Source organism: Pinus tabuliformis, chromosome 2_1, assembly GCF_031772625.1.
Source record: "Pinus tabuliformis cultivar Carrire ecotype Pingquan chromosome 2_1, CPIR1, whole genome shotgun sequence".
Classification (NCBI taxonomy): Eukaryota; Viridiplantae; Streptophyta; class Pinopsida; order Pinales; family Pinaceae; genus Pinus; species Pinus tabuliformis.
This window is the reverse complement of record NC_142299.1, coordinates 694114507-694139238: the sequence shown is the minus strand read 5'-3', so window position 1 is coordinate 694139238 and position 24732 is coordinate 694114507. Positions and strand designations below refer to the sequence as shown.

At 36.6% G+C, this 24732-nt stretch overlaps 1 protein-coding gene across 1 annotated transcript in view; it reads right to left on the bottom strand.

Annotated features, from left to right (window-relative positions):
• The window catches only part of LOC149202493 (uncharacterized), a 153488-nt gene that overhangs the window by 639 nt on the left and 128117 nt on the right, over positions 1-24732 (bottom strand). The window contains exons 6-11 of the mRNA XM_089401606.1: positions 1362-1433; positions 1159-1227; positions 834-905; positions 507-578; positions 300-371; positions 131-202 (exon numbers count right to left, since the gene is read on the bottom strand). Of these exons, the coding sequence (XP_089257732.1) occupies positions 131-202; positions 300-371; positions 507-578; positions 834-905; positions 1159-1227; positions 1362-1433 (429 nt within the window). The remainder of the gene's footprint in view (positions 1-130; positions 203-299; positions 372-506; positions 579-833; positions 906-1158; positions 1228-1361; positions 1434-24732) is intronic.

The window sequence follows — 24732 nt, the reverse complement described above, 5'->3', positions numbered from 1 at the left end:
TCAATATTGTTAAATACTTATAGCAAGAAACCACAATATATCAATGAATAATGTTAGTGTATAATTAGGTTTTGAGATTTTTGATCATTTTTGTGTCCACTTTTTCACAAATGTATAGACACAAACTTACAAATGAATCAAGTTTTCCAACTTCCCCATCTCAGGTGGAATTTGTCCTGTAAGTTGATTACCATGTAGATGCCTGCATAACCATATGAGCATGGCTATTTCTTATCATGCAAATACAAATTATGTTACATATTAGAACACACAACAAAAGATGTAATTTAAATCCTTACAGGGACTCGAGACTTTTCATGTTTCCCAATTCTGGTGGAATAGATCCTGTGAGATTATTACCAGACAAATCCCTGAGAAATACAAAGGAAAGAACAAGAAAATCAGTGTCCTGGGAATTGACTATGAAAGCAGTTTATGTTCCAAATGTAATGACTATAATGGACCCATAGTGTAAAATTCAATGATTAATTATGTAAGCAACTCACAAATGTAGAGTTTCATCCAAGTTGCCTAGGATAGGAGGAATTGTTCCAGTAAGATAATTATCACACAAATTCCTGTAATACGTAATAAATATAAATGTATAAGAGCACTAAACATAAACCATCATTATATAATCAAATTTTGGTAATGTGAACCATTCATCAATGAAAGAATATAGAATCTACATAAAAATTATAATGCCAATATCCAAAATGATTCTGCATTTTTATTCAGCTAGGTTTGGATACATTTTTAGCGTAGAGAAGTTATTTATGAATGGATTAGAAGAAATTCTAGACAAGCTAAGATCCTACAAAGAATATACTCACAGAACAAGAAGAAGCCGCATGAGACCAACTCCTTCAGAAATCCTTCCCGTCAGCTTGTTTCCATGTAGTGCTCTATGAAAACCACCTCAAAATTAGACTATGGGAATTAACACAAACAAACAATAATACCATGGATCAAATAGTAAAAACCTACAACTAATTACAATTCTTGGGTAACCTACATGATCTCATATCCCTAGTTATTTAACAAAAAATATCAATACTTACTCATTTTGATTATAACATTATTCCACAAGAAACAAGATGGATCAATAACAACATGGGATAGTAGAATTTAGTTACTCCTACAAATATATACACTTACAAAGTTTGCAACTGTGGAAATTGATTGTTGAAAGGAATCTCTCCTGTAAGTTGATTGTGTGACAAGTCCCTAATAAGAACACCAGCCGCAATCCAACAAGAAATGATTGAGTTACAAGTATGCACCATAAGAGTCTTCCATCAAAACATACATATCGACCCATTTGTTCATTTATAGACTTCTTAGGGAACCAAAAAACGTACAAAACTAAGAAACTTCTACAATCACCAATATTATCAGGGATCGTCCCTGTCAAGTTGTTCCTCCCCACATCACTGCATAATAGAAATCAAAGTCTTTAAAGATCAGAAACATTTGAGCTACAACCAAGAATCATTTATGCAAAATCCCTTAATGCACTAAAACTATTGCATCAAGATAGCATTTTAAAAAGAAATGTTCTAAAAAAAAATATATCTACTCTAGAAGACAAATGCATTGTGACTTACAACAACTGCAATCTTGTCAATTGACACATGTCAGGAGAGAGAGTCCTAACTAGTAAGTTTTGTCCCACGACACTGAAAATCATAAGAAAATGTTCAGTGAGAAAGAAGCTCCAAATTTAGTTTGCATAGGAAAGAATAATATTGAATAACTTGAGAACAATAGTGATACACTCATAAAGGATTCAGATTCTTCAAAAAAAAATCAAAACTTCATTCCAGTAGATGTTCCTAGGGATCTTCCCCCCAATTTATTTTGTGCCAAGTTCCTTAACACAATATAAAAACATGGTTAAATGAAAATCTCTCCATACTTTATACATCCTATACAATTTTGAAGTAAAAAGTAGCAAGGAGAGTAGAATTGAAACTAGCACTCCCCCCAACTCACCAACTCCTTGAGTTTGGAAGCTTGGTTAGCATCTTGTATCTCATGAAAAAATATTGTTTCTTTTACATAATATTTACCATTTTTCTTGAGAGCAAATAATAAATTTATCTTAAACTAGAGACTTTGAGTGTTGGGATAAGATGAAATTTGTTAACCAACTTCTAGTGGATGTTTCAATTTTTGGTTCACATATACATGGTGCACACAAAAAATAAAAACACAAAATACATGGAGAGAATAATAAATGTAATTCATCAAATAGTATGTCGTGACAATACATCAAGTGAGCCCAAAATGGGATAGCTAGTGTGTTACACCATATTTTGTATGGGGTGTCTAAGGACCAATTTCATGACACTTAACACGACGACACTTACGGAATCTCTATGCACCAGTTTCAGATCATGGGCATTATCATGTTGCACATATTATTTTTGGCAGTAGCCATGGTTTATCTATCCCTAACCAATCAGGACAAAGGTGACATCCATGGAGGATGACTTGGAACGATTAGTTTGTCATCTCCAAATCAATATTTTCAACATATTTTATGAATTGGTTATGTTTGTGCCATTGGTGGATGTTGCTTTAGCTACATATATTGTATTTATCATCTTGTTGGAAGTGCTTGTCCTTGGTTGATCATTGATAATGAGACAATCGTATTATTACCTTTGCTCATGATGCTTCAATCACTACTTTCATTTGGTTATTGCATTTGACTTTGTCTTGGTTGTTTGTGTCCTCTAGTGTTTTCCTAGTGTCATTTTTGCACACTCAAATTTCATCACTTTTCCATAATTTTACCTAGGTATCCACCATATTTCGCCACATTTTCTATTTATACCTTGGCATAATCCACCCCATATTCGCTTTTAACCATATTCCATTCCTAGAGGGTACATGATTCATTTTATGTACATTCATTTAGTTTTCCCTTCATAATTAACATTTCATTTGCCATATTTCACCATTTCCATGCGTGAACATGCAAAACTAGTTTCAAATATTTTCATTGTTGATTAATTACACCCAAAACTTAGTTTTAGTGCTACGTTGATCACTTATTATATTCGATGTTGTGAACCTTCATCGAGGCCTTATTCCCTATATTCAGTTTAGAAAAGAAGGAGAAGAAAAAGAAAGAAATAAAGTTTCACTAGAGAATACAACTTGGGTCTCATATGGTACGACACTTGAAGGTAGCACTCCCCTTTTATCACAAATTTTAGAGGAAACATTTTATAAAATATCATTTTTACTAGTTGAATTCCTTATAAATTCATCTGGGTATCTTTTATTCTTTCTTTGTTCACACGTGACCTCATTTGACTAGGCTTTAGCCTTGTCTCTCGACACACATTCCTATGGAGTTGGTTGAGCTTGCACATGGTTTGCAGATTACTTATACAAACACCCTTTACCTAATTAATTCATTTTCATTCACATCCTCTTATCCACTTAGCACATTCCCATAGGTGGGACACTCCACTGGGTGGTCCACATGCATTTTTGATTGGTATTGTTCAAACCTTGTTGAAGGCTAAGTGACTCGAGTTAATTTTCCCTACCTTTGGAATTTTTGCACACTTCCCTAGAATGCACTATTTATTATGGGAAATATTTTATGGTTATCTAACTTGGTCAATGTCGACTTAATGCACATTCTCATATGGATTACTGTTTTAAGATGGTTGTTGAGCCTTGGCGACTACTTTTTGGACCAATATGCTATTTTTGAAGTTTTGGAGGGCACAATACTAAGGGAGTGTATTCTATTATTTGATTGAATAGTTTCAATAATTTGGATACTTCCTCCTAGGGTGCCCCTCTAGTGGATAAAGGACTCTTGGGGTGCACTTCATCTCTTTTAGAGCTCTCATGTGGAGAGATATAATAATGTTTGAAGACTAATTCATGTCAATGTCACATTATTTATTGTTTGACATATAAAATTGATCACTATGATGTGATTATTTTATTGTAAGGTGGCAAATCCTAGAACTCTGTAAACTAGAGGCTCTCCTTGTAATGGTTGTTGAAAGAGTGATCATATTTTGGAGCAACAAAATTTTTCTTATGTGCATATCCTTAAATCTATTGCTTTTCATGTTGTGTAAGGCTTGTATATGAGTGAATTATTGGAGATTGAAGATTGATTTGCAAGTAGGGAGCTAAGCAAAGGCCATCCAATTAAGAAGACTACTTCAAGTGGTGAAGATCATTTAGGTGTGAAATTTTTATCTAGTTTCTTGTCACTTGTTTATTTTCTATTATGTTCTTGTTCCTTTTAAACCAATAATAAGTAGAACAAGGAGAATCTAAGCATGAATAACGAGGGTGAGCTTTGAAATTAACATCTTAGGAGTTATTTCCTGACATTTCTATACTTTATTTTTCAGCCAAGTAGGGTTAGTGTAGCATGCACTTAGGTAGCTTTGAAATGAACAAGGTTCATTTACTAAGAAATATATAACATAAGAAGGATAGACAACTGAAATTCATAAAGGACAAAATACATAACCATAATGAATAAGTTATGATCAATGATATACAAAAAACTTCGTGATGGTATATATACACATTGATGGCTCATAAGGAGAAAGGTTATGTTAGGTTGTGACCCCTAGTAAATATCATTAGTAGTAGTATATTTGCTATTTTATTTATATATTTTTTATGTTTTATTGTGTTTTCCATCCCTTCAAATATGCTTTGTCCTCAAAGGATTTTATGGAAAAGCTCGATGTCTTTGTTTAGGCTCATAATACCTTCTCATGATTATCTATTCTTGAAGTTGTGATGTTTGATGATATGAGATGATATGAGTTACAAGCATTGAGCATAATTATCTTATTGTAAAAGGGTCAAACCACCCTAATTCAACTTTTTGCAAAATTGTGGTAACTACTTCTCTGATTTGGGAAATGATAAGATTCCATGTTTGAACTTCTCTTCAATATAGTAGGATCTTCCCTTCGCTTCTCATATTGATTTCGTCTACTAAGTAATACAATGATTTTTATAATTAGGATGACAATAAGGCATCTTTATATTTGGTTTCTTGTTTTTGGAACCTTCATCTTTTGATACTTCTAATGATTTATTGGTTAACAAGATTTTGATTGGCTCTATATTGTTTTCTTTCTCCAAGGCCAAAATTTTTACATTTGATAACTTGTTTATTTCAATGGAATCAGACATTGTTTCTTTATCAATCACTGATTCTTTGTTGGAAGTTGCTCCAACATTTATTCTTGTGACTAATTTTCCCCTTTTAACTGCTTAAAATGTGTGATGAAGTTTTAACTATGATTCTTTAGGCAAGAAATTTCTTCATTTTTATTAGTGATAACCTTTACACCTTTGAGACATCTTTAAAGTATTTTGATGAGGGAGTTTTTAAATCTAAACTTGTTGTCAAAAAAAAAAAGTTATATTCTTGTTCTTATAGCATAATATCCAAAAAAATCCGATCGTATTTACAATGAAAATACCCATCACTTCCATCTAGGATGAAGTAAGAATTATGTCAACTTTATTTTTTATATAGATTTAACATTGAATTGGGCTATGAATTTGTAGTCAGCAATTATTGATATATATTATATAGTAACTCCTTAATTTCATATTGTTCATCTCTAAAATTTATTTTCCTTATGATCATTGATCTGGATTGGATCACTATATTTTTTGTCATCCATCTCGAGTAGTTTCAGTGGTGGGACCTAGTTTGGAGAATTGGGATTAGAAACCATCTAGAGCCAATTTGAGGCTTTAAATGACCTTTTTGGGATAAACTTTGTTACTTAAGCATCACACCCTTGGCGTTATTCTACACTCGAAGACCTTTGCAACAGTGCAAGAATTGCCTCAATCAAAGTTCAAACACAAAAATTATGCCTCTTAGAAGTTGACCTATCATGATTGACCACCATACTTTGAGAGAATGACATGTCATCCCCCATTTCTCATGGAAAAGGGGCTAGCCACATGGGCATTATGAATAATGCTCTAGAATGGTTGAGTTGTAACTCATATTGAGGGTTGAATGGGTCAAATTTAACCCTTAGTTGGCTATCAGGATGTGCTATAATAACCCTCAAGATCTGACACAGGAGAGATTCACAAGGTTGGAGAGCAAGTAACAGATATCAGACGAAATATGAACCTCCTTATGGTGGCTCAAGCAAACAAGCCTGGAATCAAAGAAGACAAAAGTTCAAACTCGGAAGTCAAATTCGAGGGAAAATCAAAGGATCACGAAGAAACAAAGGACTCTAAAAAATGTGAAAATTCGGTGACTCTAAATCCTTCTACAACACCTGATGATATTTCTCCTATTTGTTAAATTGCTTTAACCAAATTACTTGCAGTTTTCTACAGAAAATATTGAAATACATACACTGCAGCCTTCACAAAATAAATATTGCGGAAGAAATAAAAACACTGGAAGAATAGATGCACACACACATATACACAGTTATTTTTGGACTAAAGTCCCCGGAAAAACCCCAACTTAAGAAAATCGGTGCAGCAGCTGAGGGTTTGATTATTATGCAGTAGTAAATCTGAGTACAAATCTATGGAAGCTCAAATCTAGCTTTCCATACAAAGAAAATGACTGACAGAAGTCTAGTGAGAAAAATCTCACTTCCACCAGTGATCCAACACTGACCTTAGCTCAAGATGAGTTGCTCCTAGTTGCCTTTGCATCACCCTACGCAAATCTACGTCACCCAGCTCGGACCAGCGTCTCTCTCACTCTGCTCATCAGCTACTGCTCTAGAAACTCGATCTTCTAGCCTCTGGGCTCCCACTCCGACTCCTGCCTCTGAATCTCGACTTCTCCTCAACAAATACGGATCTCCCTTTAAAGTTATTTACGATTGCTTGATGTGCAAAGGCTAATTGAAATGATATGATGTGCAAAGGTTAACTATTGTTGACTGGTAATTGATATGCAAAAGCAAATTCTTGTGCATTGAAAGGCTAATATGTAAGGTTGATACAATGGTGTGTGAGGCCAATAAAATGAAGGTTGATCCAATGATACAATGCATATTTATAAACAAATTATATACATGGCACATGAGATCTGAGAACAATGACCAGCGAACTTGATATTTTCATTGAATATTATATGTTGAAGTTACATTTCTAAGCCATTTAGTGCAATCGTTGTTGTTGGCTTATATTGTTGAATTTTGTAGTTATGGTTGGTCTCTTCATGATATTCATTTGTACTTGTAATATTCAAATATGAATTAGGTTTGTAAAAGAAAATTTATTTGAGGCATGTTCTTCATGCTTGAAAGGAAAAGGAAAAATATGTATTTTGTATTCAAAAAGAAAAATAGTACAAGGCTCATCAAAAGCGGGAAAAATGAAAATTTGAATTGTATTTTGCCTCCACATGAGACCCAGTCTACCCTGCAAGTGAAAAGTCGGCCTACCCACGAGACACACCCTTTCTCATGGATGAAAGACTGTAAATTAGGCCTATTCACTCTCCTCCAAAGACCGAATTCAGATCATCTAATACATCTTTGTTTTTTGTGAAGAAGACAAGGATTATAAGGATGAAGATCAGAGGAAGGTATTGTTGAGAAATCTAAAGGGTAATGATTAATGTGATTTCTCTTACTTGATAATTGCTTGTATGTCTTTTTATTTATTTGCTTTTTTACTTATTATTATGTGTGTATGTCATCAAACAGCTACCAAAACAAGAAGAACAAGAACACAAAATATAGGAAGCAAGCCAAGGCCAAAACCTCTCCACTTAAGAGGAAAACCCGTAAATCTCCTCTTATAGATTCTTCAATTGACGAATTCCAAGACCTTTAAATTGACACCAATAACCTCCAAGACCAAGACCAACGCCTCCGGATGTGTGCTAACCTTGATCTAGTCAAACCCAGTCAAACATCTTCCCTTAGCACTTCTTCGACCTACTGCAGTAGAATTTTCGGCCTTCACTACAGATCTAAAATTTCGGCTTCCCCTGTTGAAACTGTTGCCACACGTGTGAGCTTCGATCTTGCCTTTCTGAGCCTTCCTTGATCTTCACTTGCCTCTCCCTATCTTCCAGGGCTAGAGAATGACCCTTGGTGACCTTCGCTTAACCTCTTTTCCTTCTTTTCTTCAAGATCGAACTTGTAGATAGAAACCCTAGTTTTTGCTGCAAAAACCCTAGTCTTCTTTAGCACGTGAGAGAGAAAATTAGCCCAAACACAAGTCTCCTTCTCCTTCCTCGTCCTTCGCTAGAATGAGTGGTGAGTGAATGTGCTTCAAGTAGGATGAGTTCTCTTCTATTTATAGGCTTTTCAAGGTGGACGTGACTCTTCCTTTTAGGTCAACTTGCCAGTTGCCAGGCCAACTTGGTCTTGGAGGGTATTCCGACACTTTTAAAGACAAACAATTTTCTTTAAAAATTACAATGTGCCCAATGGGGCCTTCAACTTATGACAATGACTCTTTTGACTTCTTGACCTAGAACAAACACTAGAAACACTCAATGGGTGCTTGACCTATAAAATGAAGGACCTTGAGCATGAAACCCATGCTACAAAAATGATAATAATAATAATTTTTCTTTCATTTTACAATTTACAAGAATCAAAAGTACATTTGATACTTATGAAGACCGAACCTAGTTACACATTTTTTCAACACTCCCTCTTAACTAGGGAGGTATTCATATGAGGTACATGGACATTCTCAATCTGAATAGGTCTCATAAGAAGAGTCGAATTGGTAACCTATTTGTTTAGCATCATGACAACCAGCATTGTCACATAGCAAGGCCTTGACTAACAACTCTATCTCTCCACAAGATCAGAGCACAATGCTGGCAAGACCAATGATTTATAGAAACCATCATCAATGTCTCTCAAGGTGCATACTCCACCCGGGTGTTCATCGAGTATGACCTTCTTTGGACTATTATTGTCTTGGATAGTTAGTCCTCAAAGAATATCGATCCACAACTACTCTTGTCCTGGATGCCCTACCTCATCCTCAAAGAGTATCGAATGCCAAATGGTTACCCAATCCTCCATTCTATCTTCCCAAGTGAAGACAAGAATGATGTACCTATCTCTCCCTCTCAACAAGGGAGGATATATCAACCAAGCCAAGCTTGTTTCTCAAGGACACAAGCTTCTTGTTAGGAAGAGATCTTGTCAATATGTCAATTACCTGCTCATCAATGGAGATATACTATCGCTGCAACACACCAATTTGTACCAGCTCTCAAATATAGTGATACTTGTTGTTTATATGCTTTTCTTTCCATGAAATATTGGGTCTTCAGACAATCATATACAACTGGTGTTGTCACAAAGTATCACTGTAGGGTACATCGATCCTTCGAATAGGTCGGATCACAGCTTCCTCAACTAGACTGCTTCTTTGCTTACTTCACAGGTTGCGACATACTCATCCTTATCACTACTCAAAGCAACTGTCTTGATCGCTGCTTATCCATGAGATCATGGAGGATCCTAAATTGAAACATCCACCTGTAGTGCTTCTTCCATCTTTCTCACTGCCTCCCTAGTCAGAATTTGTATATCCCATCAAGTGGACATCATTCCTCCTATCATATTTCAGGCAACAGTGGATGGTTCCTTACAAATATCTCAGAATATGTTTCGCTACTATCCAATGATCATGCTTTGGCTCCACTTGGAATTGGCTGAGAGCATTCACTGTAAAACATATGTCTAGTCAAGTATTCACCAAGTAATTGTCTATACTTGGAAGGATCCACAGGACTCGATTAGAAACTCCTAAGCCTTTTCAAGTTTATGATCATTGAAGTCATCATTGGTTTGCAATCCATCATGTCAAACCTCTTCAACATCTTGATCACATACTTTCCTTAACCTAGATAGGTCTCATTAGGTCGTTGCCAGAATTCTAGTCCCAAATAGTGATGTGTCAGCCCTAGATCGTTCATGAAAAATTTTGCTGCTAATTGCTTCTTACATTCTTCAATTCGACCTTCTACACCTATCTAGAGAAGTTTAATCTACATACAAAATAATGACTACGGATCAACAGAACTTTTGTGTAGCCTAATTTCTAAAGGTATGCATCCATCCTAGCATACCATGCCCTTGGTGCTTGCTTGAGGCCATATAATGTTTTCTTCAATCTGCAAATATATGCCATTTTGTCTTTCACTTCAAATCCCAAGGGTTGTTTTATGTAGACCATTGTTTTAAAAAACGGCCAAGTTGACTCCGACTTGGCTGAGTCAGACCGAGCCAATGCCTAGCGGGTCGGCTTGGTGGCCGAAACAGAACGGTTGGCCGGGTTGTTACTGAGCTAGTAATTGACTTGGTCGACTCAGTAACAACTCGGCGGACTCAGTAATGACTCGGTCGGCTTGGTAACAATTCGGTCGGCTCGGCTCTTTGACAAAAATCCTGAAGCACATTTGTCAAAAGTTGTTCCGCCTCCTATATATCAATAGTTGGGTTGTTGTTTATTGCATATTTATAGCCCTAAAGTAATTTATCACTGTGAGAAAGTTTTGAAAATTACAAGGTCGAAGTATGGTTATCCTAGTGGCATGAATTACAAAACTTAAACAATGCATTGAGCCATACAATGTTTTTAAAAAGGCAAACTTTCTGGCAATGGACTAATAAATACATATTTACCTTTGATTGTTCTCGAGCTTGACCAAAATTAAATCAAGGGTTTTAAGACTTCATTAGGGGCAAAGAATTGGTATTATTGTTGTTGTAGTCTAGTGATTGTCCTTGGGCTGAGGCAGAAAAGAATCCTAGCATTGGTGGCTGAGTATGAAGTTTGTATTGGACAGTGCACTGGGTGCCATTTTGATATAATGGATATATTCATGAGCCTACTTTGATCATATGTTGTCTTCTCTCTATATTCTAAAGCATTGTGTTTGGAAACATGAATGAAAATCTTTAAAATTATGTTTTTTATAAATAAATAAATATTTAATGTATTTTTTATAATGACAGGGTCATTGAAATGAAACTAGCCGAGTCAATACCGAGTCGGAGTCGGAGTCGGAGTCGACCCTCGATCGTTTTCGAGTCGGAGTCGAAGTTTTGAAACATTGATGTAGACTTCCTCATCAATTGTGCCATTTAGAAATGCAGTGTTGACATCAATTTGGTGGATGTTCCATCCCATCAATGCTACCAAAGAGACCAATGAACGAATCATTGTATACCTTGTTGTCGGAGAAAATGTCTCTTCCTAGTCGATGCCTTCTTGTTGAGAGAACCCCCTAGCCATAAATTTTGTCTTATACTTGTCGATACTTTCATCTGTTGCATGTTTGATCTTATAGATCCATTTGGAAGTTACCATAGATTTGTCTTCGATCCTAGGCACAATCTCCCAAACTCCATTCTTCATAATAGATTGGTATTCTTCATTCATGGCATCCTTCCATTCTTGATGGTTAACAGCTTATTCAAAGGTGGATGGCTCTACTTCTATTATTTTTTTCATGTATGTTGCATACCCAGAATATCTTTTGGTCTTCTTGCTTTCCATGAATGTGCCTTGAGTTGCTCCATGACCTTTTGCATCAAGTAGTGTAGACTTCAACCAATTAGGCCTCTTCCTTGATTTTGGGATGACCATAGGTTGAATAGGTTCACTAGGACCTTCATCTTTATGGTGAGATTCTTCTTTTTGCCTGTCAACTTCTTCTTCAAACACTGGAATTTCTTCATCATCAGAGTCCATGGGAAGTTCCTTTGATTTCTTGAATGAAATACTTTCATCAACTATGACATCTCGACTGACTTCTATACGTTGTCCTTCTTTTATGTAGATTCTATAGGCTTTAGAGTTATTGTAGCCAACAATTGTTACTCTCATGCCTGATGGATCCAGCTTCTTTCTTTTGTCCTTTGGTATATGAATATATACAGGACAACCAAAGATTCAGAGATGATTTATAGTTGGTTTCTTCTGGTTGAATACTTCTTCAGGAGTCTTGTTATCTAGTGACCTGTGGGGACTTCGATTTTGAATATATACAACTGCCTTAGTGGCTTCTCCCCAAAAAAAATTTAGTAGATCTTGATCATGCAACATTGCTTTTACACTTTCTTCAATGGATTTGTTCTTTCGTTCTGCAACTCCATTTTGTTCGGGATTGTATGGGACTATCATTTCCCTCTTAATCGCAGACTCCTTACAGAAGACTATAATCTCCTTGGAAGTATACTCTCCTCCATTATCGGATCTTAGTATCTTAATTCTTCTTCTTGTAAGGTTCTCCACTTCAACTTTGAATTCTTGAAATTTTGTAAATACTTAAGTTTTTCTTGAATGATCATCTATAAAAGTGACATAATGTAGATGACCTCCAAATGACTTAGGAGTCATAAGGTCACATACATCGGAATGAATAAGATCCAAGATTTCTTTTGAACATGAAGCACTGCTTCTAAATGGTCTCTTGGTATTCTTTCCTAGTGCACATCCCTTGCATACTCCTTTGTCATCTTCCTTCAATTCGGGGATTCTTGTTGAATTTTCTAAGTCTATCCGTTAGAAAATTAATCTATATTCTACTGGTATTCTTTACTAATGCACCACTATCGATTACCCAAATGTTCTCATCTTGGAATGTGCCAGTAAGTGTTGAGAAGAGTCCTTCATCTTTTGCCTTAGATACTTCCTTCTTTGTAGTAAATAGAAGATTCCATACTTCCTTGATACTTTTCTTGAGATGGCTTGCTATCTTTGAACACTTCTCGTGGAACTTCTTCAATGTAGAGGGTATCTCCATAATGCCTTTAGCCAACCTTATCTCTGATGCCATGTTGAGAAATCTAAAGGGAAATCATTAACGTGATTTCTCTTACTTGATAACTAGTTGTGATCTCTTTTTACTTATTTGCTTTGTTACTTATTATCATGTGTCTATATCATCAAACATCTACCAAAACAAGAAGAACAAGAACACAAAATATAGGTTGCAAGCCAGGGCCAAAACCTCTCCATTTGAGAGGAAAACCCGTAAATCTCTTCTCTTCCTTATAGATTCTTCAACTGACGAATTCCAAGACCATTAGACTGACACCAATATCCTCCAAGACCAAGACCAACCTCTCTGGATGATGTGCTAACCTTGATCCAGTCATTTCTCTTAGCTTAGCACTTCTTCGACCTACTGCAGCAAAATTTTCAACCTTCACTGCAGATCTAAAATTTTGCGCCCCCCCCCGCCCCCCACAGTAATTGTTAACACATGCATGAGCTTCGATCTTGCCTTTTGGAGCCTTCTTTGATCTTTTCCTGCCTCTCCCTGACTTCTACGCCCAGAGAATGACCCTTGGTGACCTTCGCTTAACCTCTTTTTTTCTTTGCTTCAAGATCGAACTTGTAGATAGAAACCCTAGTTTTTGCTGCAAAAACCACAATGTTCTTTAGCACGTGAGAGAGAAAATTAGGCCAAACACAAGTCTCCTTCGTCTTCCTTATTTGCTACCTTCTCCTCCCTCTTCCTTCACTAGAATGAGTGGTGAGTGAATGTGCTACAAGTAGGACGAGTTCTCTTCTATTTATAGGCACTTCAAGGTGGATGTGGCTCTTCCTTTTAGGCCAACTTGCAAGTTGCCATGCCGACTTGCAAGTTGCCAGGTCGGCTTGGTCTTGGAGGGTATTCCGACACTTTTAAAGACAAAAACAATTTTCTTTACAAGTTACAATGTGCCCCAAGTGGTCCTCAACTTATGACAAAGACTCTTTTGATGTCTTGACCTAGGACAAACCGTAGAAGCACTCAATGGGACCTATAAAATAAAGGACCTTGACCATGAAACCCATGCTCCAAAAATAATAAAAATAATTTTTTTCTTTCATTTTACAATTTACAAGAATCAAAGGTACATTTCATACTTATGAAGACCGAACCTAGTTACACATTTTTTCAACAGATACTTGCTCGCTCTAGCAATCAAAGAGACCAAATTCTGGAAGATTTTCTGAGGCGTATCACTCTGTGCCAGAATGCGAAATTCCTATGGAAGAGTACGAAGGTCCGAGACATAAGCTCTGAGGTTACATCCGAATTTCTGAGGCTGATATAGAGGTCGAATCTCGACCCTCTTGAGACATTGTCTCTATGCATGTCTCTATGGTACAATGCAAGGTTTGACGTAGATTTGTTCGACGTGTTTCAGCCCTCTTGAAGTCCTTATCTCTGTGATACATCTTTGTGGCATAATGTGAATTTTGAGGCAGACTTGTAGCACGTTTCTTGACATTGTTGTAGAGCTTCTGTAGACAAAATTGTGGACGGTTGACTTGGTCCTTGATGGTTGGTCATTGTTCATCACCACTTTGTGGGTCACACCCATAGGTGAAAATTTTCTCCTAGGTGGTCCTCAGTCGACAGCGAGCAGCCCCTTGCAACCACCAAATAGCTTGATGTGCCATTTCTCCACCACTTGAGCCAACCATGTGGTCCCTCGCCCACCTGTTATGATCGTATGTTTGAAGGTGGGCCTGCCAAACTCAAAGGTATGACTTTTCATTGTCTAATTGGGTACTTTTGTTCACTTGTCATGGATACTTTTGCGCATGGATTAGTGGGGGGATTCGGCAGAAAGTGTGGGTTAGGTTTGTACTCTTGTCTCTCTGCCCAATTTGATGGTTAACCTTGCATCTTAGTCCCATGGGATCTCCTTTACTGGCTACTAGCTTTAGGGATAACAATACATGGGAAACCCTGATTTTGGTTGCGTGGTCCCAATACCATATACATTACTCCCATCCACTCATTACAACCCCATTCATCATTTTTCCCATCTAGATCCGCATTTATTCCTTTCAATAGTATTCTTTGAGACTCCTCACCCTAGAGAAAGACCAAACCTTCCCTCCACACCAAGTCAGCCTCCCAAATCTTCGACCTCCTTTCCAACAACTTTGACTAGGCAACAGCTTCTAGCATTAGTGAAACTTGGAATACTTCGATCTCCCAAACTAGGGCACAAAACAGAGAGAGAGAGGCACCAAAAGTTTGATTTTCTTCTTCTCCTTAGACTTCACCAAACTCACACTTCCTTCAGCTTCCAAGTTTAGATCGAGTTCGACCTACTTCGCACTTCTCCAGCTTCTCTTGAGATATCGAATTAGCTTGAGATGAGATGCTCCAAATGACTTTGACTTGCTTCTATTTATAGGCTCCAAGTGAGGTCAAATTAGTGTCCTTAGGCTGACTTGATCTCTTCTAGGCCAACTTGGTGTGGAGGATACATAAATTATATTTGACTCAATAGTAAACCTTTTTAAATGATTCAATATCCCAAACAAGGTCTCTTTGAATATATAATAACACTATAAACTCAATATTAATCCTAGGAGCCCACAATGGGGACTTCGACTAATATAATGATGACCCAAGCATGAAACCCATGCTTTAATAAGTCATTGTTACAATAATAAAAATTATTTTCTTCATTCTTTTGACAAGTACATTTCGTGATGACTCAAATACATTAATGAAGACCGAACCTAGTTACATTTTCCAACATTCCCTCTTAACTAGGGAGGTATTCATAATATACAAATAATGGAAGATCTCAAACTATATGAACAATGAAGAACTTTAGGCACTACAATGCCATGGACAAGATTCCCGACCAGGGCAATCTATCCATCAATCTGTAAGGACCACAATTCAGACTAATTATTTTTTTAATTTTTTTTTGCGCAGCAAATACAACCAGAAAAGAAACGCATTGAAATTTCAAATTTATTTAGCACACACATTCCTGACACTCATTTCAGGAAAACATATCATAACATACATTTACATATGTTTAACTAAGATCAATAGTAATGAAATACATGTGTACCGTTCACCAGAAGGCGAGACTCCGCTTGCTCTGCTGTTACTGGTATTCCATTGTAGTCGATCACCTCTGCGAGTGAATGATGACGCACTTGATCCGAATGCGAAGACCCACCGGTTAACCTCCCAACCTACTCCTTGGGTACTCTTCTTCCCCGCGGACCCCCGAGCTGCAATGGGGTTGTATAATGGAGGAAAGCACTAGCTGGTAGAGGAGAGCACACCTTGGCTCAAGAGTCCCCTCTCTAAAATCCTCTACCTCACCAAACTCACTATAGCTTCGTAATCACTGCTCTGACATCATCTCCTCCACCCAACCATAGGGTTCCAAAAGTCCTTTCTCCCATGGCTTGCCCCTTCTTTTATAGGAGTCCTCATAAGTGACACTTGTCATGTCATGCATAATTAATTATTTTTTTATAATTCAATAGCTTGATTATTCACCCACCCATGTGCCATTCTCATATCAAGGGTCTCCCAAAATTATTTACTTAAATTTTTATTTAAAACTAATATTTTCCTCACCTCAACAAGATTCCTATTTCTTCTCCTAGTTGTCTCTTTATTCCCCCCCCCTTTTATTCCTTAATTTGTGTTCATTACTTGAAGTCAATTAATGAGTCAAGATTTTATCCCCAATCTACCCCCTAATTTAACTCAGGTTATCTCCTAGATGGATATTCTTATGTTGGTTGTTGACACATGGAGCTTCTCTACATTTCTCTAAATCTAATTTATTAATCTCATTTTAATTCACCTTCCTCTTTTCTTAATTAGGTTTAAATTAGTTTAGGATTAATCTTTATCCTTACCATTATGTTTGTCTTTCCCCTTTTTCCTAATTAAACCACATAATCTTCCTAGTATTTTCCAAAATGGGAAGGGTAGAGTTTTTAAGGTACTCTATTTTAATTCTTCCTATGATCCTCCTTATTCCAAGTTTTATTTTTGATTTAATTACATTGGTTTCTAATCATCATTTACCCTTGATGTAAATTTACCTAGTTTTCATTCCTTGCTTATATTTATTTATTATTATTTATTTTTAATGATTCCAAGGATGCCAAGTTTGGTTGTGCCCTTCAAGAACTTCCCTAGAAGTTCCAAGGGTGCCACACCTAATAGCTTATTTGTGATGTCAAGGGTGCCAGTTTGGTTGTGCCCTTCAAGAACTTCCCTAGAAGTTCCAAGGGTGCCACACCTAATAGTTTATTTGTGATGCCAAGGGTGCCAAGTTGGTCGTGCCCTTCAAGAAATGCCCCTGAAGTTCCAAGGGTGCCACACCACTTGCCCTTCAAGCATCTAGTGATTACGAGGGGAAAGTATAGTGCAACGTCATAGACCACTATCATCTCTTACGTTGCCTGCTATAGTGAGACTAATGGTGTCGGGGATCAAGGAATCCGCCTTGATGCGCTCCCCCCGGTAAAGTCCTCATGAGCGACCCAACTTTGGAACCTGCCCTCATGGCATCGTGATCTTCAAGGCGAAGGTGTTTCAACCCTTCCAGCCCAAGTCACGGCGGGAGTGCTAGTGGGTGAGATCAGGGACTCTGTCCCACCCCTCCCATGTAGTTCCGTCCACTTGTACAACCCCATCACCCATATGTGAGTCATTCGGTCAAGCAACTAATCTGTGCCTGCAACCATTAATATATCATCAAAATATAGTTAAACATATATGGCAGATTCCAAGATCAACTTAGACTTTCAAAGATAAAGTAATATAAATTTTCATCAAACCAGGTGTCATCGACATGTCATATGCGAGTGCCTCTGATGGTTTCCTGCCATACTCAATAATCATCAGTAAGAAGGTTTCTCAATGTTAGTCAATTATCATAATAGCATCATTAACAATTCTTGGTCATTCACATCATTGTCCATTGTAAGTCTGAACTAAAGGAAGTAGGTAACATGGGGGACACATCCCTCATGGCTATCATCAATAATCATCAATGGAAACATACATATTCATTAAGCTATCAACATCGTAACATCGTAGAAATATACCTATCCATAAAATTTATCCTGATTATGCTTTTAGTAGAGCGCAAACATATTCTTTACTACCCTCATCATAATTTCAAATAGAGACCAACTTAACTATTTAATATTGCAAGCATCAGAATACTGATAGATAAGATACATAACCATTCATGCTACCATAATATCAATGGAAAGCATTCATAACATCACAACCATGAATATCTCAATCGCTAATAATAGTGTCATGGTCCAAAACCTTAATCTGAGGTCCTCGAAGAATAGAGTGTCTAAGATAATGTCGTATTAGGGTCAGGAAACTAGAGTGGGCACTACATACACCCCCTCTTAACAATGGACTTCGTCCCGAAGTCCTTAGAACATAAAGGAGAAACGGCGACACATAATCTTAGGAACCCTTCCTGAAACTCTTGCCAACCTTCTGGTGGGCAGGTTAAAATTTTCCCAAGGTATCTATAACACGAATTCCGTTATAACTGAAGGACTATATTTGGGGAACATTGCAACCCACTTTTTGTATAAATGTACAAAACATACATTATAGATATTATTAAAATTAATAGTTAAAGGAAGCGTCATACATAAACTTTTCCAACAAAATCATCATAATCAAAATCACAACTATTTAAAGCAACAATTAATAACACCCACCTTCCTTCAAATGACAAATTGACTAATTTAGGAGAAATCTCTCTAGTTTTATTCATTCAATCATGCAATTAAGATAGCAATAATTTTGTATTAACTCAAATTCATAGGGGATGCCTATGCCTTTTTCATAGGAGGAACTACCCACCTTAAGCTTGGACTTCAATATTTGTAATGGTCAATAATAATTGTGTTAATTATTGTTTGATATTTCACCTATGACGTAATCCACCTTTGTTTACCATGTTCTAAATCTTCAATTTTGTTAGGAACTACAATTAGTACTTTGAAAATAAACATATGCCACTGCTTGCTAGGGGGACCTAACAATGCCTACTACACCTTCTTAGAGACTTGATTTACCTTCATGATCCATGTTCTGAAAGTTCAATGTTGTACAACTACCATTTGCACTTTAAAATAAATGCATACCACTCCTTTCTAGTGGATACCTAATGGTACACACTATCTAGAGATAAAAAGATGTTAACTACATAGAACGTAATCATCACTTGCAATGAATGAGTAGTCCAAACCTTCATCCCTTCAAACCCAGCTACCCTACTTCCTTTCGCTAGGGTAAGCGAGTGAGGCTATCTGGGGCCTATCTTCATTTAATCCTACTGAATCTAATGATAAGGAGTGCAATATTGTTGCAATCTTTAAAGGTGTTGTGACTATTAAGGCTCTTAATTTCCTGGTGATGAGGAATGCATATTCTCGCAGTTTGGCCATCCAAGCTAATGGAAGACAAAGCATATAGCAAGTTTCACTAGTGACCAAAGATGGCAGGCAGACATCATTTACCAGTCTTTGCTTGATTCCAAGCAGAACTAAAAACTATATGGATTGAAGCCAAAGATATGCACAGAATGTAAAACAATAGAGAGAAACCCATGTCTAAAATGATCATTGACTGTATCGAATGGCATTGGTAGAAGTATGGTGCTCCAGATAACCATAAACCAATACTATAGCTCTATTTCTGCATTAAGAACTAGCAAAGAATCCAAAAAGTCATAAAGGCAAAGTTTTCTTGTTACATTACAAAACATTGAACAAAGAAGTCAATCAAATCAAACAAAGAGAAGCTCAAACTCCCTGTGAGATTACAGGAAGAGAGCAGAGAAAGAACGACTAAGTTTGGCATCTAACATTCAAGGTGATGTAATTGAAAATCTGCTGCCTATGGTGGACAATTTTGAAAGAGCCAAAACACAGATTAAGATATAAATCATAAATATTACAATGTATAATATTATCATGATTGTAATATGCTCCTATGTTGCTTCTTGTTGTTCTGGTCCATTTTCAATTGTTCTAATTGGAATTAGTCTCAGTTAATCCTTTACCATTGATAAACAATAAGACCTATTTAGACATTGCATGTACATAATCACTCTTTGCTGGATCATTCTTTGTTGTTGGATAAAATAAATCTTAAATAAGGCTGAACTCTTGGAATCAAACTTCATCTACCAGCAAGGGGTTTATTCCATTATAAATTTGATAAATTCTTTATAGAAGTTTCAAGAATAAATATAGTTCTATTACTACTATTATGATTTAAGTTTATATATTAGATTACTTTTTATTGTATCAATTTATAGGGAACCAAAATGAGCAAGCTAAACATCAAGAGAAAAATCACAATAAGTCAAGAAAGTTGAATACTTAATAGAAACTAAAATAATTAGAATTACACTGTAAATTTTATTTCAATTAAAATTTTATACCTCCAATATATCTCACTTAAATTCTCCATGGCAAAACAACCTGCTCGAAAACATTAAAATATCAAATAATTTACAGACCAAAATACTCGACCAACCGCACAGAATCCATAAAATTGTAAATGCAATTGAAATGGAAAATCGTTGCAAAGAAAATTGAAATACAAATATCGAAGAAAGATATTTTAAATATTCTAGATTTACCCAATTTTAATGAATGGAAAATGTCGAATGTATATGATTACATGTTCCATGAATGGAAAAAGCTTCTGAATACTCTTCAACAACTTTATTTTTCTTTGCCAATAAAGTAGAGAAACAATATATGTAGGAATTAATTGTGACAACTGAGAGTTCTACGTCACCATATAACTGGTAAACCCAGAATACAAAGAGATATATGTTCAAGAATTCCTTAAAAAGAAAGCCAGTAAGATGGCTAATGTCAGGCAATTGGAAAATTGAATTGAAAATATAGAAACTGTTTAAGATATGCCTTGAACCCCTGTTATTTTCTTAAACTGTTTAAGATATGCCTTAAACTTTTTTATCAAATATTTTTATAATGCTTATTATTACTTTTATGAACCCCTGTACGAAAATAGTTTAGCAATGTAGGCACGAAAACAATTTAGAAATGAAGGAGTCGTCAATCCTATCATTCCAATTTACTTTACAGATTGGCTTCCATTAGACGCTAATAATGCTCCTAATTTGCCTGGAGTATTTATAAACAGTTCGTAGAAATCATGAAAGGATTTAATGTTAATGTGGTCAATACTGTTGGAAAACCATTTGATCCCATGCTACACGAAGCAATTATGCGTGAGGAAGAAGACTGTCACTGACTACCATTTTTATGTACAAATATCTCACTTTAAGTCATGACAAATACAATCACCTCCCTCGAAATTAATGACTGCCAGATCTACCAACTTCTTACCCTCATTGGGCCCTAAAGCACTGAACGTTTTTCTCCATTTGTCCAAAACAATTTGCATAGATCTTGAGCATTGAGTCAAATCAAACACTTAACAAACAAAGCTAGACAGCGCTTTGTTGTAAATAACGAATTCATAATGTTCTCTCTTCTCAGAAAACGTGTTGAATGTCATGTGCTAGACCATGGAAGTAAAGCTATAACCTTGTCCTCCAAACCTATTGGAGTTCATCGACAAGAACATCCTTAAAAACAAAACCATGAGAGCAAAAGCGAGAAGGATTTAAAGCAGAACAAAACCGTTTTTAATATCTAAGGGTAAGATGAATGCAGCATATATTCAGATGCCCTCAAAATTCTGGAAGGCTCACCAATTCATAAGCCACCTCAAGTTCACAAAGCACAATGTGCAAAGTTTATATGAAATTCTCGAGATCATCTAGGACAAATATACTGAAACAAATAATGAGGAATGAAAACTTTAAAAGAATATTAATGTTCAAGAGGCAAAATTAATTGTGTTTCATATGCTCTGACATCTTGATCCATGGACTGCTAGATGACAGTTGTATGTAAAGGTGTGTAAAATCTCTTCTAATTGATCTAAATCCACAAAGATCTTCTCTTTCCATAATTCATGCATCCCCTCACAGAAAAGCATCTCTTCCAACCCAAAATAACTGCATATAGGCGCATTTGAAAAGGCATTCCCAACCTTTCAGTTGTCCATGTCCCATAAAGTTCATAGTGATACACTTTTCCAGCATGCAACAAATTTCCAAGCCAATCAATGTAATCGGGAAGAGGGAAACCTCTAAAATTAGAGCTAGGACATGAAAACAAAACTGCAGCATTTTGGGACCCATGAGGAGTTAACAGAACATCTGCCTCTGCTACCAGCCTAACTTGCTGACAGACCTCGAGTGGTCCAGGTTCAATTACTTTTACTGCTAGATGCATTTCTTTTTCAAGCAACTCCTGCATTTCTTTAAAATTAGCTATATTTCTTGGAGAATTAGGCCGATTGCATATGATAACATCCAACAAAGGCCTTCTAGCATTCATACAAGGAGTTTTTACAGTGCCAAGACTTTCTGTCTCAACCAATCATGGGCAAATTCATTAGGAATGTAGGCAGCATTAGTCAATCCAGCAAAGGTTATGGATCCTTAAAGCAGATTGGAAATTCATCAGCAACCATGGGATGAAGATACTCCACCTCCAATTGCGATGCAAAACCTTAAGCAGGCCCTTAGGCCACATGCTAACGGATGTTGGGTCATAGGGGTCTGTAAACCAGCAAAAGGTAGAATTTTTCAGTGAGTATAGCTGAGACATGAGAATGGCAGGGATGACCTTCTCAGACTCATGATGTGGGTTGGGTCCAGCATTCCCATGAGGCATTAAAGTGAGATCTGCTACCATTTGCAATCCATGAATCCACCAAGCATGCTTTATTTTCGGATACCCATTAGTCCCTGGTTTGTCTTTTCTAGGGGCCTCTAATTATCAAGATCCCATCCAGGGCAAAACCCACCTCTCACGGGAACCTTTTTCCTAGGTTCATCCATATGAAAACGCATTTTCTTGGGCATCTCCGAATAAAATTGAGGTTGACCATCACAAATTGTGACTTGAGAATGACCGAAAGTCATACGAGGGAAACAAACTCTTCCATAAGTCTCTGTACAAATTGACTCCTCTTTCAAAACATATCCTTCCTTGCTATATCTGCATGATGGGCACGTTTATGGGCTGAACTTGGGAGGTGGGATGGAGTATAACCATTGAAGTAATAAGAGCATAAAAACAGTCCCAAATAATAAAACTAGTAGAGTTATAGGTCTGGCCCTTCACCCTCTTCTCACTGTTTTCAGTCCTGTTAACTGCTTCATCCTCTCCATCACACCCTCTGATGTTTTCAAATTTCTACCAACACTCACTTTGATCCCTCAAGGTTTCCCTCCTCTCTGTGTATCGAGGGAACATGTAATTTGGATCTGACAAGTTTCAATAATTTGGGAATGCATGGAACATAATATAAAAGCTTCCCACAGTAAAATTTTGTACAACTGTAAGCACTTATACCATGAAACGGAGATTTTGTTTCAGATACTATTTACTTGGATACATACATGTCCCAGACTACATACAGACTGCCCACAGGGTTTCCATGAAGAGAAGTTAATACCAATTTCCGATTGTGGAAGTCTGGCTCGCAAGTGATCTGTAAAGCAAACTGTTTGCTTTAAAAAGTACCAAACTAACTGATATATTCTCTTGGACAGTCATGGATTACCACAAACAGAGATCCTTTAATGGCAAATTAGTAGCACACAATATTAATGGATATCATGATCAAGTTTACATATCACAAAAGCCTCAGAATAAACTTGAAATTTTAAAATATTTTTTTGTGGTAACCTAGAATATTTAGAAAGTGTTGAGGGACAAATCCAAAACATTATCAAAACTAACAAGCACAGTTCTTAACAAGGTGTTACTTTGCGCCTAAAACAAATGAGTAAATCAAAATGTCATACCAAAGAGCTTGCTCAAGCGCCCTGAACATATGAAGAATTAGAAAGGAACACAGAATTCAAGTTATGATCAAGCACGTATGTTAAAAAGGAATTGCTTTGTTCCTAGAAGGAATAAACAAAATAGAATCCATAGATAAAGGCTTCCTAAAACTCTCTGAACCCATGTACCTCTTCTACCAAGTTCTAAATATCCAGTAAACCATTCTCACAGAACTCCATATGATGCCTCCATCATATTTGTTCACTCTATGTTCTCTCTAGCATGATTTATTTCCTACTTATTTACCTTATGTACCTTCAATTGGCTCATCACATACTAAGGCTCCAAAGGCTGCAAAATTTCAACATTTGAAAACCTATACCACATGTTTGTGCTGAATGTTGTATATGGATGGAATTTGTGCAGGGATACTTCTACATTATATGCTGTTACAGATAAAAAGTATATAATATAAATTCATTTCATTCCAAACCCTTCACCCGGCTGCACAATGGTTGCTGCTTCATTGTTGCTAAGGGTACCATTTAATATCAGGTATAGACAAAAACATCGTTGCGAGCATTCTTCAACTAATAAGTAACCATATTCATAAATGAGCTAGAAAGGATGCACCCATAACCAGTGGGCAGTATCATGCCAAAACTCTGCTAAATAAAGACGGTGACCAACAAGCACAATTTAGTGGCTTTTGGGTGAAAACACAATGGAAATACGTCTTCTGATCATGATGCTCTTATATTTGGAAAATCATGTGGCAATGATGATGTAGAATATCGTCTTTGTCTTCCTGTAGATCGCCCAACTCAGCATATGCTGGGACTATACTCAGAATGGTAACTCAATTGAAATTCGGCATCATGCCACTCGATTTCATTTGACGGATAGCGTCAAGGCGTCGTTGGCATGCCCATCCTAACCATACCCAGAGATCATCATCGTCCACTAGACCGAATCTCTCTCGGACATTTTGGATAAGTAGGTTGCATGCAATAT